The following is a 14,942-nucleotide window of genomic DNA, read 5'->3' on the forward strand; positions in this document are numbered from 1 at the left end:
ATCAATGAAGAGACATGTATTGTCGAAATGCGCATCTGGTCAGAGAAAAATTGGTACCGTTAATTTTATAACTACCACTGGGTCTATGCCTCTGCTGGTAGACTATAAGTCCCCAAGGGTATCACCAGCCCAGTAGCCAGTACTTCGGTACTGGCATGAAAATACGGATTGTTTGTGTTATTAAAATTTGCTGTTACAAAATATTAGAAATTATTATAAATTAAGGAATGTATCTCCCTCATGCAAAGCTCTTATTCCTTTCACGGATTTGGCTATACTTTTTGGACCTTTTTGATTATAGCTCTTCATCTTTTATTTAAGCTTTGGATGTCAAATATTTTGGCCACGAGCATCACTGAAGAGACATGTATTGTCGAAATGCGCATCTGGTGCAAGAAAATTGGTACCGTTAATTTTATTACACAAGTATTCCAACTTCCAAACTAAAAGACAAATTGAAATAGTTGGTATTGCTTTGTTTCATAAAAAAAAGAATGGCAAACGTAGAAACAAGCATCTAGTCTTAGAGAGGTATACATCCTACTTTGAAAAAGATCACTCTGATTCAAAAAAAAATTATCTCAAACTGACATTATCATAAAGCTTGATTGTTTAATTGACAACATAAGTGTTACGTTTGGAGGACGTGTTTTCAACAGACTGTCGATATTCCAATGGAAACCAATATTGCCCCTCTTCTTGCCGACTTGTTTCTTTATTATTATTATGAGGCTGACTTCATAAAGGGACTTCTTAGGAAGAAAGATAGGAAGTTAAAAAATTTGTCCGTTAACTCTTCTTTCCGCTATTTAATGTACGTTCTTCACTAAATCATTCAAAATTTGGTGACTATGTTGAACGCATCTATTCCATCGAACTTGAGATAAAGGAGACAACAGATACAGTTAAAAGTCGGTCTCTATATCTTGTCTTACATCTAGATATTGACAATGAGGGTCGGTTGAAAACCAATCTTTACTACTAAAGAGATGATTTCAGCTTTCCAATTGTGAACTTTTCATTTATAAGTAGCGACATTCAAGCAGCACTTGCATACAGGGTACATATCTCTCAATTGATACGATATTCCTGTGCTTGCATTTCCTATCATGATTTTCATGATGAGGGTTACTGCTCACTAGGAAGCTTTTACCCCAAGAGTTCCAAATTGGGAAGTTGAAATCATCCCTTCGTAAAATTTACGGACGCTATCTCGACTTGGTGGACCGTTATTAAAAACCGTTTCACAAATGGTATAGGATATTTTCCTTGCGTCGTTAATACAATTCCCTTCCCTTTCATTAATGTGACCTACCGCATTAGACTTTTTTACGGATTTTTAATATATATTAGCAACACGACGGTTGCCATTAGTGGAGACAGATCTGCATAACCTTCCGGGGAACCTGAGATCACCCCTTGTTTTTGGTGGGGTCCGTGTTGCTTATTCTTTAGTTTTCTTTGTTGTGTAATGTGTTCTATTGTTTGTCTGTTTGACCTTGTCTTTTTCATTTTTAGCCAGGCGTTGTCAGTTTATTTTCGAATTTGAGTTTAACTGTGCCTCTGGTACCTTTCGTCCCTCTTTTATGGAAGATTTATATGTATACCATTTCGTACCTCATGGAAAGTGTGTACAACATGTATACTATTTCATACCTGTTACTTTTAATAACGATAAACAGTTGCAGATACTCATTTCTTTGTTGGTTAATTAACCTCATATTTCTAGAGTTTAAATTAATTAAAGACAAATCCTGGAAACACACAAAGTGTAGTTGTATATATCAAAGTTTTTGATTGCTGGCTAATCAAACCAAGCATCGGTCTTTATAAAATTATACGTCAAGATGCATATTTAATTCATGTTATTATTTAAAAAAACACAAAAATCTTATTTTGTTTTTATAAAAATATGATTTGAAATAGTTAACATGTATTAAGTCCATGAAGTACGAAATGGTAGATGCATTTGCCCCATACGGTACGAAACGGATATTATCGTGGGTACAAAATAGTAAATGTTGGGTACGAAATGACAAATTTGAGTATGAAATGGCAGAGGTACGAAATGACTAGCTTCCCACTGCTGTATAGATACATGTATGTTCTTCTTTCATTTGATTTATATAACAAAAACATATTTTGCAGTTAACCATTGCACCATCAGTTTCACTCCTTTTTACATTGAGTTAATATGGTAAGTCACTTGTTTGATGTTTGATTATACAAATGATAAAATCCAATTAGAATACTTATTAAGAGTTAACATACTTGTATTAAGTACTATTATAGTACTCCATTTCCGGATTTGATACTGATGTTTTTGTAAAATTCATTTAATTTAGTGATGGCCAACATTTGTGTATTGTGGACTTTTGTTATCATTATCAAAATAATGTACATTCATGCAGGTTAGTAGTAAAAATTAATTAGATTATTAGGTCTTTCCACCTTTCTGTGGAAAGACCTATTGAATTTGTTCTGATTATTAATTATTCTTTTTAAATTTTTTTTCTTCCGGCTAATTTTTTTTTCTTGCGTAGTATTGATGTTTCAAAAGATGTCGCTTAAATATTCGAATATGATGTCGTATAGTTTTTACGCTTTAAACATTTACAACTGCGTAACAAAATACTTTACGTTGTAAGAGTTATCTCCCCAAATACTGTTTTTCTAGTGGCCACTACTCCTTCGCAACCGTAAAAGATTACGACAAATTCATTTTACCAAATGGCTCGTTAATTCTTCAGGATTAGGATATTCATTTGGACCGAAGATATCCGCAGACTCCATATGAGAGTTATTTCCCCTTATGCATTTGATATAAGTGATGTGTGTTTCTAACTGGTAAACCATCAGTGATATAGGCCTAGGGTCTTTGGATTTAAGTTCCTTGGTCCAAAAAAAATGAAAATAAGGTCAAGGTCAAAGGTCAAGGTCATATTCTAAATTTTGATTTTGGCTTATTTTCTCTTATTTTCAACAACCGTGAAAGATATTGACAAATTATTTTTACTAAATTGTGAGTTGCAACATGTTGTAACTTATGAATTCCGGTTGGAAGGATGCATAAACAATAAATGAGAGTTTTCGCCCATCTTATATTTAAAATCATGCCGAAGTGATATTACTCATTAACCAAACACATCATAGACCTAGGGTCTTTTTATTTCAAGTTCTTGGTTGGTGACTTTGAAATTGAGGTCAAGGTCAAAGGTTAATAGGACGTTCTAGAGTTTGACCTTTGCTTTAAATTCATATTTATACATTGTAAAGTCATAGAAACTGACATTTTAGATTGATTTTTAAGATTTTGATAATAAAAAAGATCTTTACTTGTGGAAAGACCTTCAATTGTTCAAAGAACAATTTGTTTTTAATTTGAATTGTGGTTTTTGGCTTTAAACGTTCATTCAAAAAGTTTTTTTAATTTTTAGAACTTACTTTTCGAAATAAAAAGCTGTAACACTGTAGTAAGTTATTTAAATGTTGTTGTTATCGATACTCAAATTAATGTCGTTTAATTTCGATGTATTACAACAAAACTTGATATGAATTGCTACATATTCATGATTTCACACCATACTGAACCAGGTTCAATCAATTAATTCATCCATTTGAAAATGCCTGTACCAAATCAGGAATATGACAGTTGTTGTCTATTTGTTTGATGTGTTTTGTCATTTGATTTTGCCACTTGATTAGGGACTTTACAATTAAATTTCCTCGAAGTTCAGTATTTTTGTGATTTTACTTTTTGATATCGTGTAGCAATATTTTGAGAATACACAAGTTCATGCTTTTCTCAGACTATTTATGATGTGAACATTTAATTCGTTGCATATGTATTAATTGATAATTAAGTCTGAGAAATACACAATTTATTAATCATTTGTAATGTCTGTCTATATCAGTATTTGCTAGTAATCTTAAATTTAAATTTAGTACTTTTTATGTTAGTTGTTGTTGTTGTGCTTACGACTAACATGAAAAGTCAAGACATTTTCAACTGTTTTTGACAGTTTGTTATTTGTTGTGATGTTGTACCAATGTCCATAGGTAGGGAAGATATTTTCTGGTACATATTTATAAAGTGGATATTTTCATCCTCCGATTTTGCGTCGACTACTTTGCACCCTATATATAACAATCTAGATAAGAATAATATGCAACATAACAAAACGAAGATGATATCATATTTTATAAATTCTAGTTCATTCAGATGATTTTGTTTGCAACAAAATTGTAGACGTTTCATATTTGCCGTCTTCATTGATCAAAAATTCGAAATGTTGAAGAAATTTCTTTCTGAAAATTTACTTTTTAGTTATTTGCTTGGGTATAATATCCTTTGTATATGTCGTGTACTTTTTTTTATTTTGTACAGGTAATTACTTGTACAAAAACTTTGTATGAGTAATTACTTGTATGATGCCATCACACAAGTTATTACCTGTACAAATATAGTTGTACCAGTAATTACTTGTACAATTTTTGTTGAGAAAAAGATAATAACTTGTACAACACAATATCTTTGAGTTGTATGTGGTTCTACTTTTGCTTTAAACAAAATGTTTCATTGAAAACTCCTTTATTTGAGTTAGTAAGTTTGAGATTGTTTTGTCAATTGTCGGGTATCATTATAAATTTTCTTTTACTCTCTTCTCGTTTTTGTCAAGCCTGCAACTTTTGTTGCAGAAAGCTCGACATAGGGATAGTGATCCGGCGGCGGCGTTAGCTAACTTCTTAAAAGCTTCATATTTTAGAAGGCAGAAGTACCAGATGCTTCATACTTCATATATAAATGCCTCATGTGGTGAACTTTCCGCCAGTCACATGTCCAATGTCCTTGACCTCATTTTCATGGTTCAGTGACTACTTGAAAAAAATGTTAAGATTTTTTGTAATGTTAAATTCTCTCTTATTATTGGTAATTGGATAACTATATTTGGTAAGTGCATACCTTGCAAGGTCCTCGTGCCCGTCAAACAGTTTTCACTTGACCTCGACCTCATTTCATGGATCAGTGAACAAGGTTAAGTTTTGATGGTCAAGTCCATATTTCAGATGCTGTAAGCAATAGGTCTAGTATATTAGTTATCAAAGGTACCAGGATTATAATTTAGTACGCCAGACGCGCGTTTCGTCTTCATAAGACTCATCAGTGACGCTCATATCAAAATATTTATTAAGCCAAATAAGTCAAAAGTTGAAAAGCATTGAGGATCCAAAATTCCAAAAAAGTTGTGCCAAATACGGCTAAAGTAATTTATGCCTGGGATAAGAAAATCCTTAGTTTTTCGAACAATTCAAGGTTTTGTAAACAGGAAATTTGTAAAAATGACTACATTATTGATATTCATGTCAACACCGAAGTGTTGACTACTGGGCTGGTGATACCCTCGGGGACGAAACGTGCACCAGCAGTGGCATTGACCCAGTGAAGTAAATAGTTATCAAAGGTACCAGGATTATAATTTAGTACGCCAGACACGCCTTTCGTCTTCATAAGACTCATCAGTGACGCTCATATCAAAATATTTATTAAGCCAAAAAGGTAAAAAGTTGAAAAGCATTGAGGATCCAAAATTCCCAAAAAGTTGTGCCAAATACGGCTAAGGTAATTTATGCCTGGATATAGGTGTACGGAAGGACTGTAAGGTGTACATGTCCAACTGGCAGGTGTCATCTGACCTTTACCTAACTTTCATGGTTCAGTGGTTATAGTTAAGTTTTTGTGTTTTGGTCTGTTTTTCTTATACTATAAGCAATAGGTCTACTATATTTGGTGTATGGAATGATTGAAAAGTGTACATGTCTAGCTGACAGGTGTCATCTGACCTTGACCTCATTGTCATGGTTCAGTGGTCAAAATTAAGTCTTTGAGTTTTGGTCTATTTTTCTAATACTTTATTTATAAGGTCAATCACATTTGGTGTATAGAAATATTTTATGATCTATATGTCTGTTACGCAGGTTTTATTTGACCTTGACCTCATTTTCACGGTCCATTGCTAAGTGTTAAGTGTTTGCGTTTTTGTCTGTTTTGTTCTTAATTTATAAGCAATAAGTCAACCATACTTGTTGTATTGAAGAATTGTTTGCTGTACATGTCTGCCTGGTATGGTTCATCTGACCTTGACCTCATTTTCATGGTTCATTGATCAATGTTTCGTTTTCTTGATTAATGTTGAGTTTATGTGACAGTTGTAATAAAGCTTTATATCTCATATATGTTATGATGGTATGATACTAAACCCCTAACGGGAAGGATTGTGTCTGATGTTCATATGATGAAATCATAATCGTTCAGTCAGTTTAATTGAAGTCTGGAGCTGGCATGTCAGTTAACTGCTCGTAGTCTGTTGTTATTTATGTATTATTGTCATTTTGTTTATGTTCTTTGGTTAAGGGGGAGGGTTGAGATCTCACAAACATGTTTAACCCCGCCGCAATTTTTGCGCCTGTCCCAAGTCAGGAGTCTCTGGCCTTTGTTAGTCTTGTATTATTTTAATTTTAGTTTCTTGTGTACAATTTGGAAATTAGAATGGCGTTCATTCTCACTGAACTAGTCTATATTTGTTTAGGGGCCAGCTGAAGGACGCCTCCGGGTGCGGGAATTTCTCGCTACATTGAAGACCTGTTGGTGACCTTCTGCTGTTGGATTTTTATTTGGTCGGGTTGTTGTCTCTTTGACACATTTCCCATTTCCATTCTCAATTTTATCATACAAGTAATTACTTGTATAAAATGTTTGTACAAGTAATAACATGTACAAAATTATAACATGTACACGACATATACAGTAAAAAAAAGAGTGAGTAAATCATTTATACTGTAATTATTTGTTGATCTTGTATCCATACAAAAGTGAATCGGGTGATATCACTTCTAGTGACTCCAATTTCTAAAATACTTCCATATTAAATTCTTCCGGTTTATGATTTGTCAAAATGTTTAACATTCCTACGGCTTTTTTTATTTAAATCTAAGGTTTTATCATAGCAATTATAATGTCCGTTCTTTTTCTAACTGCAGATACATTATACCGTTTACTATGTTTCCTGTGACTTACAATCTTGTAATTGAAAAATAGTATTTATTTTTAAATTTTTAATATGTATTTTACACACCCAAAACAAGGAATATTAAGAACATAATATTCTTAATTATAAATGACAACAAATTATTTATGGAATAGTAATAGGATAGTTGGTATAAAGATTCATTATATTAAAGTATCGACACGTGTTTAACATAACACATTCTCAGACATATCAAAAGCATAGTCTATATTTAAACTAACATTTAAACATTGTTAGTTTAAATGACAAACACGTGCCATTCCACGAAGAATTAGAAGTGGCTAAAATATTAATCATTTTCCTGCATTTCTTTTAAAACCGAATATGTCGAAATACTCGAAATTCTTGGGACTCATTTTTTTTTATTCCAGGCATAGATGACCTTGGCCGTATCGTGCTTAACTATTTTTGAATTTGTGGGTCCTCGCTCGATGCTCTTAAATTTTATACTTGTTTGAATTTCTTTCTCTTGCGATCTGAACGTCACTGGTGGGTCTAATGTAAACGAAACGCTCGTCTGGCGTATCAAATTATAAACCTGATAACTATTCATACTATTTGGTTTACAGCCGATGTCACTGTTAGTTATATCGTTTGGTGTTTACTTTTAACATCCATAAAAAATATATCCTTTACTTGAAAAATCGCAAAAAGGATTCGATACAAGAATCTTTACAATAGCTCTGTTCTGGCCAGCATTAACATAATAATTACGAACGCCCAAAACTGATGGACTTTCCCTGATCATACCAGAGTATAACAGTTTTGATGCTATCACAAATTGGTAAGCTGAACACAACACTATACAAGTATATTGAATTTAATTTGAGCCATAAAATCATTCACCCTTGAGATAAATAATAAATCGGCGGTGTTGCTCGAAATCAATTATTGGAATTCCAAATATAGTTAATCATAGTCAAGCAATTAATTAAATACTGCACCAAAACATGATAAAAGTACATCTCCGCATCGGTCTGTGATAGCCTTTAAATATGTGTTTTACTGATTGACTTTACTAAATAATATTTTATGTTTTATTTTTTTTTAGAAATATGTGGTGGCATTCTTGAAAAGTCTTCAGGGTATATATCTCCACCATTGATAAACAACACCTATCAGTCTGACAGTTTCTGTCGATGGGAAATAAAAAGCAACAAAAATAGCAGCATTATTTTAACATCAACAGATTTTTCCGTTGAAGAATCACCCGGATGTATGTAAGTAGAGAGAGTCGGAAGTTTAAACTAATCTATATTCCAATTTCTGACATTATTACATATTTCTTCTGTTTGTTTTGCTCAACTTTATTTTCAATAAATAACACTATGTTTTTAATATACGATAGAATTCCACGAGAGTGCCATGTAAGTGAGAGGTTTAGCTAGCTATAAAACTAGGTTTAAACCACCCTTTTCTACATAGGTTAAATGCAGGTTTCAAGTCTAGAATATGACAGTTGTTTTCCATTCGTTTGAAATGTTTTGCTTTTGATAGGATGCTTTTCGATCTAAACTTTCATTGGATATAAGCATTTTATTATTTTACTCAATACAAAATGTTCATATACATTTATTATTAGCATTATCCTACAGTATTACTGTTTATATGCACGTGTGCTTGCTCAGAACATGTAACACATTATCTTATTATTTGAAAAGCTATTGGAAGAACTTCTATTTTTCCATAAAGATCGGCAAAATTATGTATCGAACCGCGTTCTTATAAAACCAAACATTTTATGTATTTTCATGTTTGATGTTTTTGTGCATTCTAAAGGATAGCATACGTAACACATTTTCTCTGACCTATATAAAGAAATAATTACTTGTTTTTGAAAAAGAACATTCTTTTCCTAGTTTGAAAACAAAAAAGGATTTGTGTTATCATTATCTTTTATCACATCATAGGAATATGGTGCAACACGAAATTGCAAGACAAAAAAGGGAATTTACTTTTAGAAAACGGATCATATTTCTATAACGAATTAGAAGTCGGGAGAAATGAATCCAAAATATCACAAAAATTTTCTGTTTATAAACATCAAGTTTTTCGTGTCTTTGTGACGTCATTAACTGCCATTACTTATTTCACTTAGATGGCTATGTAAATTGTAAAATGAGATTATAAGAAACAGACTTATTACAGCAATTATATATGGTACACACATAAATTCTAAAAAAAACCTATTGTTGTGAAATATGTTGTGGGTGTACAAGAATCTGTTGCTGACACAACAAATTTGAATGTTAATTTCACACTTGTAATAAATAATCACATTGGACTGACTAATGTCTTGTGGGTAGTTGAAAGACGTTAATGTATCAATTATCTACGATTGCTTTAAACATTGGTGTTTTGATCCTTCATGTTAGTTATATTAAGCAATAATGATCCCCAAAGAATACACTTAATAAATAGGGATGAGTGCATTAAATTCGTTTTTTGAAAGCATCATAGTATATTCGATTTCCATTTATATAATTAATTATTGTGTACATCTTCAGAAGGAATGAAACAAAACTGGATTGACACGTGCAACAGTGACAGAAAAGTCGCGAAATACATTATGATTGATAATGATTAATGATCAGATCGATATTTCGGTTAATGGACGTCGTCTTTTTTTTATTTTAAAAACAACAAATATAAATATAGGTTTATAAAGTAACAGATTTCTATATTCAATTTCGCAAAACATTTTTTGTTGTTTTTTTAAATTTTCCTCAATAATTTAAAATCATATAATTTTGTAGTTCTCAAAACGCAAAAAATAGAGAATTGTACAATAACTATTAAATAAAACAAATAGTACATATCAACAATAATATCGATGTAAATGTATGTATGATACGGGTTAAGCTTTTCTCAAATATTGTATTATGGTGTGATACTAAATCCATAACGAGAGGGATTGTACTCGATTTTCATATAATATAGACATAATTTTTCAGTTAGATTCATTGAAGTCTGGAGCTGGCTTGCCAGTAACTGTTAATAGGGATTTGTTATTTATGTATCTTTGTCATTTTTCGTAATTTCTTCTGATACTTTTCAATGACATTGGACTCGAAACGTCTTTTAAACTGAGTTTTAATGATCGTATTTCTGAGTATTTGCTTATTCTTCATTGGCTAGATGTCTAGGGAAAGGTCGAGATCTTACAAAACATGCTTCACCCCGACGCATTCTTGTGTCTGTCCCTAATCATGAGCCTATGGCACTATGTAGTCGTGTATGTTTTTAATTGTAGTTCTTGTTTCTGTTTCGGTGTTTAATGTGGCTTCAAATTTGTACTTGTATGGCTTACTAACTATATTGATCTGAGCGTCACTGATAAGTCTTTTGTAGACGAAACGAGCGTCAGGCGTAATAAATTATAAGCCTGGTACCTTTTATACCTGTATAATTTAATTTTGGATGTAACGCGTCTTCTGATTGGCTGACGTTTTTTTGTTATGATCCCATAGACATAATTTAATCATTTAGTCACACTGTTAAATAACCCGCTACGCGCGTTATTCAGTGTGCACCACATTTTTTATGTTATTTCTTCATTGACAGAAAAAATATTGCAGTCATTCCTTAATTAAAGGCATACGATACAGTAACAGGGGTGGTAATGAGGTTGTTTAAGTAAATTGTTATTTTCGCGACGTCAAACTGACTTATTGATGAAAGATTCAGTTTTCGACTTGAAAACGAGCTCATGGACCTCTCTTTTTCTAAATACTATTTGGTTTGATTACTTAGGAAGATTATGTGTTTCAATTTTTATGAAAACGTAAATAGTGCATTTTTTTTAAATTGTTAAATATACAGCAAAAATGACGTTATATTTCTACATTCGTGAACATTTGATAAATATGAGTAAGAAAAACAAATTGCACAAATTTAAAGGACATCGAAAGAAAACAGATTTTACAAATTATTTAACAAAAAAACAGCATGTGTTGTTTATCTTTCAAAACAAAAATTTATGTACATCTGTCGAAAGAAAAAATACATCCACAAATCCGAATTTTGAGAAAATATATAAAATTTGGTCCTTATTTTACACAAAGAGTAGCACATTAAGGTCTATATTTTTAAAACATATTTAATTTAATCAGGCAAAAAAAGCCTATATGCAATTTTTTTGCAAAATTTAGATATGGGAGCAAAACTGTATCGTATGCCCTTAAGGTTGGATTATAATGTATCTTTTCAAAACCTGAATTGCCAACTTCTTAAAGTGGTACCTAACACTTTAACTAAAATTAATTTGGATCGTTAAATTTTCTTAAAATTTTGACAAAGTATTTACTTTGACTCTTTCACAAAAATATAAAAATTTCAAAAAAAATGAATCAATTTGAACTAACCGTTTTATCAGAAAAATTACACTGGTTATATAGCAGTTTGACAAACATTTATTTTGATCATTGTGAAGCTAAATATTCCCTTATTCCCTTATGAAAGAGGGACGACGAAAGATACCAAAGGGACAGTCAAACTGGTAAATCTAAAACAAACTGACAACGCCATGGCTAAAAATGAAAAAGACAAACAGAAAAACAATAGTACACATGACACAACATAGAAAAATAAAAAATAAACAACACGAACCCCACCAAAAACTAGGGGTGATCTCAGGTGCTCCGGAAGGGTAAGCAGATCCCGCCCCACATGCGGCACCCGTCGTGTTGCTTATGTGATTACAAATCCGGCAAAAAGTACAATTCGGTAGGTCAAATTCATGAAAGGGAAGGGGATTGTAGTTACGACGTAAGGAACATATCCGATATCATTTGTGAAACGGTTATTCCATAACGGTCAACCAACTCGTGATGGCGTCCGTAAAATTTACGAAGGGATAATTTCAACTTCACCATTTGGAACTCTTGGTTTAATAGCTTCCTTGTGAGCAGTAACCCTCTATCAAGAAAATCATGATAGGAAATGCAAGCACGGGAATATCGTATCAATTGGGAGATTTATACCCCGTATGCAGGTGCTGCTGGAATGTTGCTACTTAGAAATGGAAAGTTCACAATTGGAAAGCTGAAATCATCTCTTTTGTCGTAAAGTTTTGTTTTCAACCGACCCTCATTGTCAATTTCTAGATGTAAGTCAAGATATGAAGCCGACTTAACTGTATCTGTAGTATCCATTATCTCCAATTCGATGGGATAGATGCGATCCACATAGTCACCAAATTTTGAATTGTTAAGTGAAAGAACGTCATCTATATAGCGGAAAGTAGAGTTAAAGGATACTGCTAACTTCTTATCTTTCTTCCTAAGAAGTTCCTGCATGAAGTCAGCCTCATAATAATAAAGAAACAAGTCAGCAAGTAGAGGGGCACAGTTTGTTCCCATTGGGATGCCGACAGTCTGTTGAAAAACACGTCCTCCGAACGTAACAAATATGTTGTCAATCAAGAAATCAAGCATCTTGATAATATCGGTTTCAGAGAATTTTTTATTTAAATCAGAATGATTCTTTACAAAGTATTATTTATCCCTCCCTAAGACAAGATACTTGTATCTACGTTGGCCATTCTTTTTTATGAAGCAAAGTAATACCAACTCTTTTAATTTGTCTTTTAGTTTGGAATGTGGAATACTTGTGTAAAGAGTAGAAAAGTCAAATGTTTTAATACTGTTACAAGATGAAAGAGAGTTAGATTGTATGTACTCTAAAAGATCTTTGGAATTTTTAAGTATCCACATCTGATTCACGCCACCTCTAGAATAGGCAGTTTCACAATAACTTTGAAGCCCGTCTTTGATTGCTGATAAAATGGATGTTTATAATTTAGACAGGGGTTTCGTGGAGCACTTGGAAGACCCAGCAATATACCGTTGTTTGTATGGACACTTATGTAGTTTAGGTATCCAATACAGTGATGGAAGATCCAGTTCTTCATCTTTGGTTGAAATACCAAAGGAACAAAGAACAGACCTATGATTATCCAGGATTTCCTCTTTGGTAAGTGTCGTGAGGGTATATGTTGGGTTTCCAAGTAAATTGTCTATACCTAATTCGTTTATCAAGCAATTAATGTAATGACTCTTACAGACAAAAACGATGTTATTTGGGGCTTTGTCTGCGGGTACAACAACATATTTATCATGGAGGTCAGATAGGTGTTTAGCAACATTTGGATCTTTGAAGATTGACGTAGCATGGGCATTGATGGACCCATTCAGTTTCTTAATTCTGATTTGTATTAACGACCTCACTGAAAGTTCTGCTGATTTTACAGAGTTATCTCCCTGTATTGTTAAACACCACCTTAGGTACGTATATTTGGGCCGCGTTCACACTGCTCATGTGAAACATGTTATGTGTACAAAAGTCCTATTGTTTACATCTTCGAAATAAAATCAAATCAATTGCTATTCAAATGTTAAATAATAGCTGCGAGTGTTTTCAGAATAAACGCGGCATTTATTTATAATCAATGTTCAAAATTTCAATTGAACTTGGTTTAAACTTGTTTAAGCCTCAGTGTGAATAGGCCTAAGTAAATATGATTTTTTTTGTTACGTTGAATGATGTAAGTTAATCGTTTCTTATATCCATAAGCTATATTCCATTTCCCACCGACTTCATTTTGTAAGCTTTATCACAATATACTTTTGTTTACCTTAGCTGTACATGTGTTTGGCAAAACTTTTAGGAACTTTTGACTCTCCCTCTGGTATCTTTCGTCCCTCAATTCTCAATTTTCTTCAATTTTCTTCTTTTTTTGGCCGTTTTAACTTATTTCAATTCGAGCGTTACTGATGAACCTTTCGAGAAGAAACTCGCGTCTGTCGAAAATACAAATGTTCGATCCTGGTATATATGATGTGATTATTTACGTTCATCTTTTGTAATGTAATAACGTTGTTCATGTTGTTGTACGTCGTTGATTTAAACTGATGGTTAATTTTTCATTCATTTTGGACCCATTTATATATCTAACGGTAAGTTCTTGTTCACCATTACTCCTTCTAGAAGTAATCAACTGTTGATTTCGATGTACAATAAAAGAGAGACAAGATGGCAATGAAACAATCAAAAGAGACAAGGAGCTCTAGAATAGCGTTTTTTTGCAAAATATATTACTTTTCACCTTACAAAACATATTGTATCAGATCATAAAAAGTCATGACCACTATTGTTTATCACATAGTACAAATTTTGTCATTCTGTTTGTCGGTTTGTAGGTCAGCACTTTGTTTGTCGAACGATTAAAAATCTAGTTTACTCTTACAGATCAAACGTTTTAAGACACAATGTTAAGAGGTGGAGACAAAACACCTCAAGCTTCTAAAGTTTTGTAGTTTGCTTTTCGTGATTTATTGGTATTTACAAATCGGAAACTACTTTGCCCTATAGATCATTTTTTTGCTTTTATGGATTTTCGTAATATTTACATACAGTAAAATACATCTAGTTCCATTATGTTTTTGGAATTTTCCTATAGAGCTAAAATATAAATCGTCATAAACTTTCTACGTTACAAAAGATCCTGTTTTGGATAATAAACGTTCAAATTTGTATTATAGACAATTGACGATTCCAATAATATTGCCATACTTGTAGATCTTTATATTATTTTGTTGATCAATTTTGACGGTTAGGTTTTGGCTTTCAATACTAGTACATCATTTTCAACCCAAAAAGCACAACGTCGTTAAATCTTCATTTAAGAATTAAATGCTTCTTTGAAACTTCACTGGAGTGTAAAAGCGTTGACCGAAGTAGAGTTTGTATGAAGCGTGGAAGCCTTTCATTCTAAAAATGTGCACACGGTCAAAGCTTTTTCAACCCTATGAAGTTACAAAAGAAGCGTCCAATACTTATAATGACATTTTTTAACTA

The 14,942-nt window shown here is 32.5% G+C and overlaps 1 protein-coding gene across 2 annotated transcripts in view; it reads left to right on the forward strand.

The window, feature by feature from the left end:
• Positions 1-2,350: 2,350 nt before the first annotated feature.
• The window catches only part of LOC134717366 (mannan-binding lectin serine protease 2-like), a 111,658-nt gene continuing 99,066 nt past the window's right edge, over positions 2,351-14,942 (forward strand). For both annotated transcript variants that reach the window (XM_063579978.1, XM_063579979.1), the window contains exons 1-2: positions 2,351-2,411; positions 8,137-8,305. In XM_063579978.1, coding sequence (XP_063436048.1) covers positions 2,396-2,411; positions 8,137-8,305 — 185 coding nt within the window. In that variant the 5' untranslated portion in view covers positions 2,351-2,395. The remainder of the gene's footprint in view (positions 2,412-8,136; positions 8,306-14,942) is intronic.

The sequence above is a fragment of the Mytilus trossulus genome, chromosome 1 (assembly GCF_036588685.1).
Source record: "Mytilus trossulus isolate FHL-02 chromosome 1, PNRI_Mtr1.1.1.hap1, whole genome shotgun sequence".
Classification (NCBI taxonomy): domain Eukaryota; kingdom Metazoa; phylum Mollusca; class Bivalvia; order Mytilida; family Mytilidae; genus Mytilus; species Mytilus trossulus.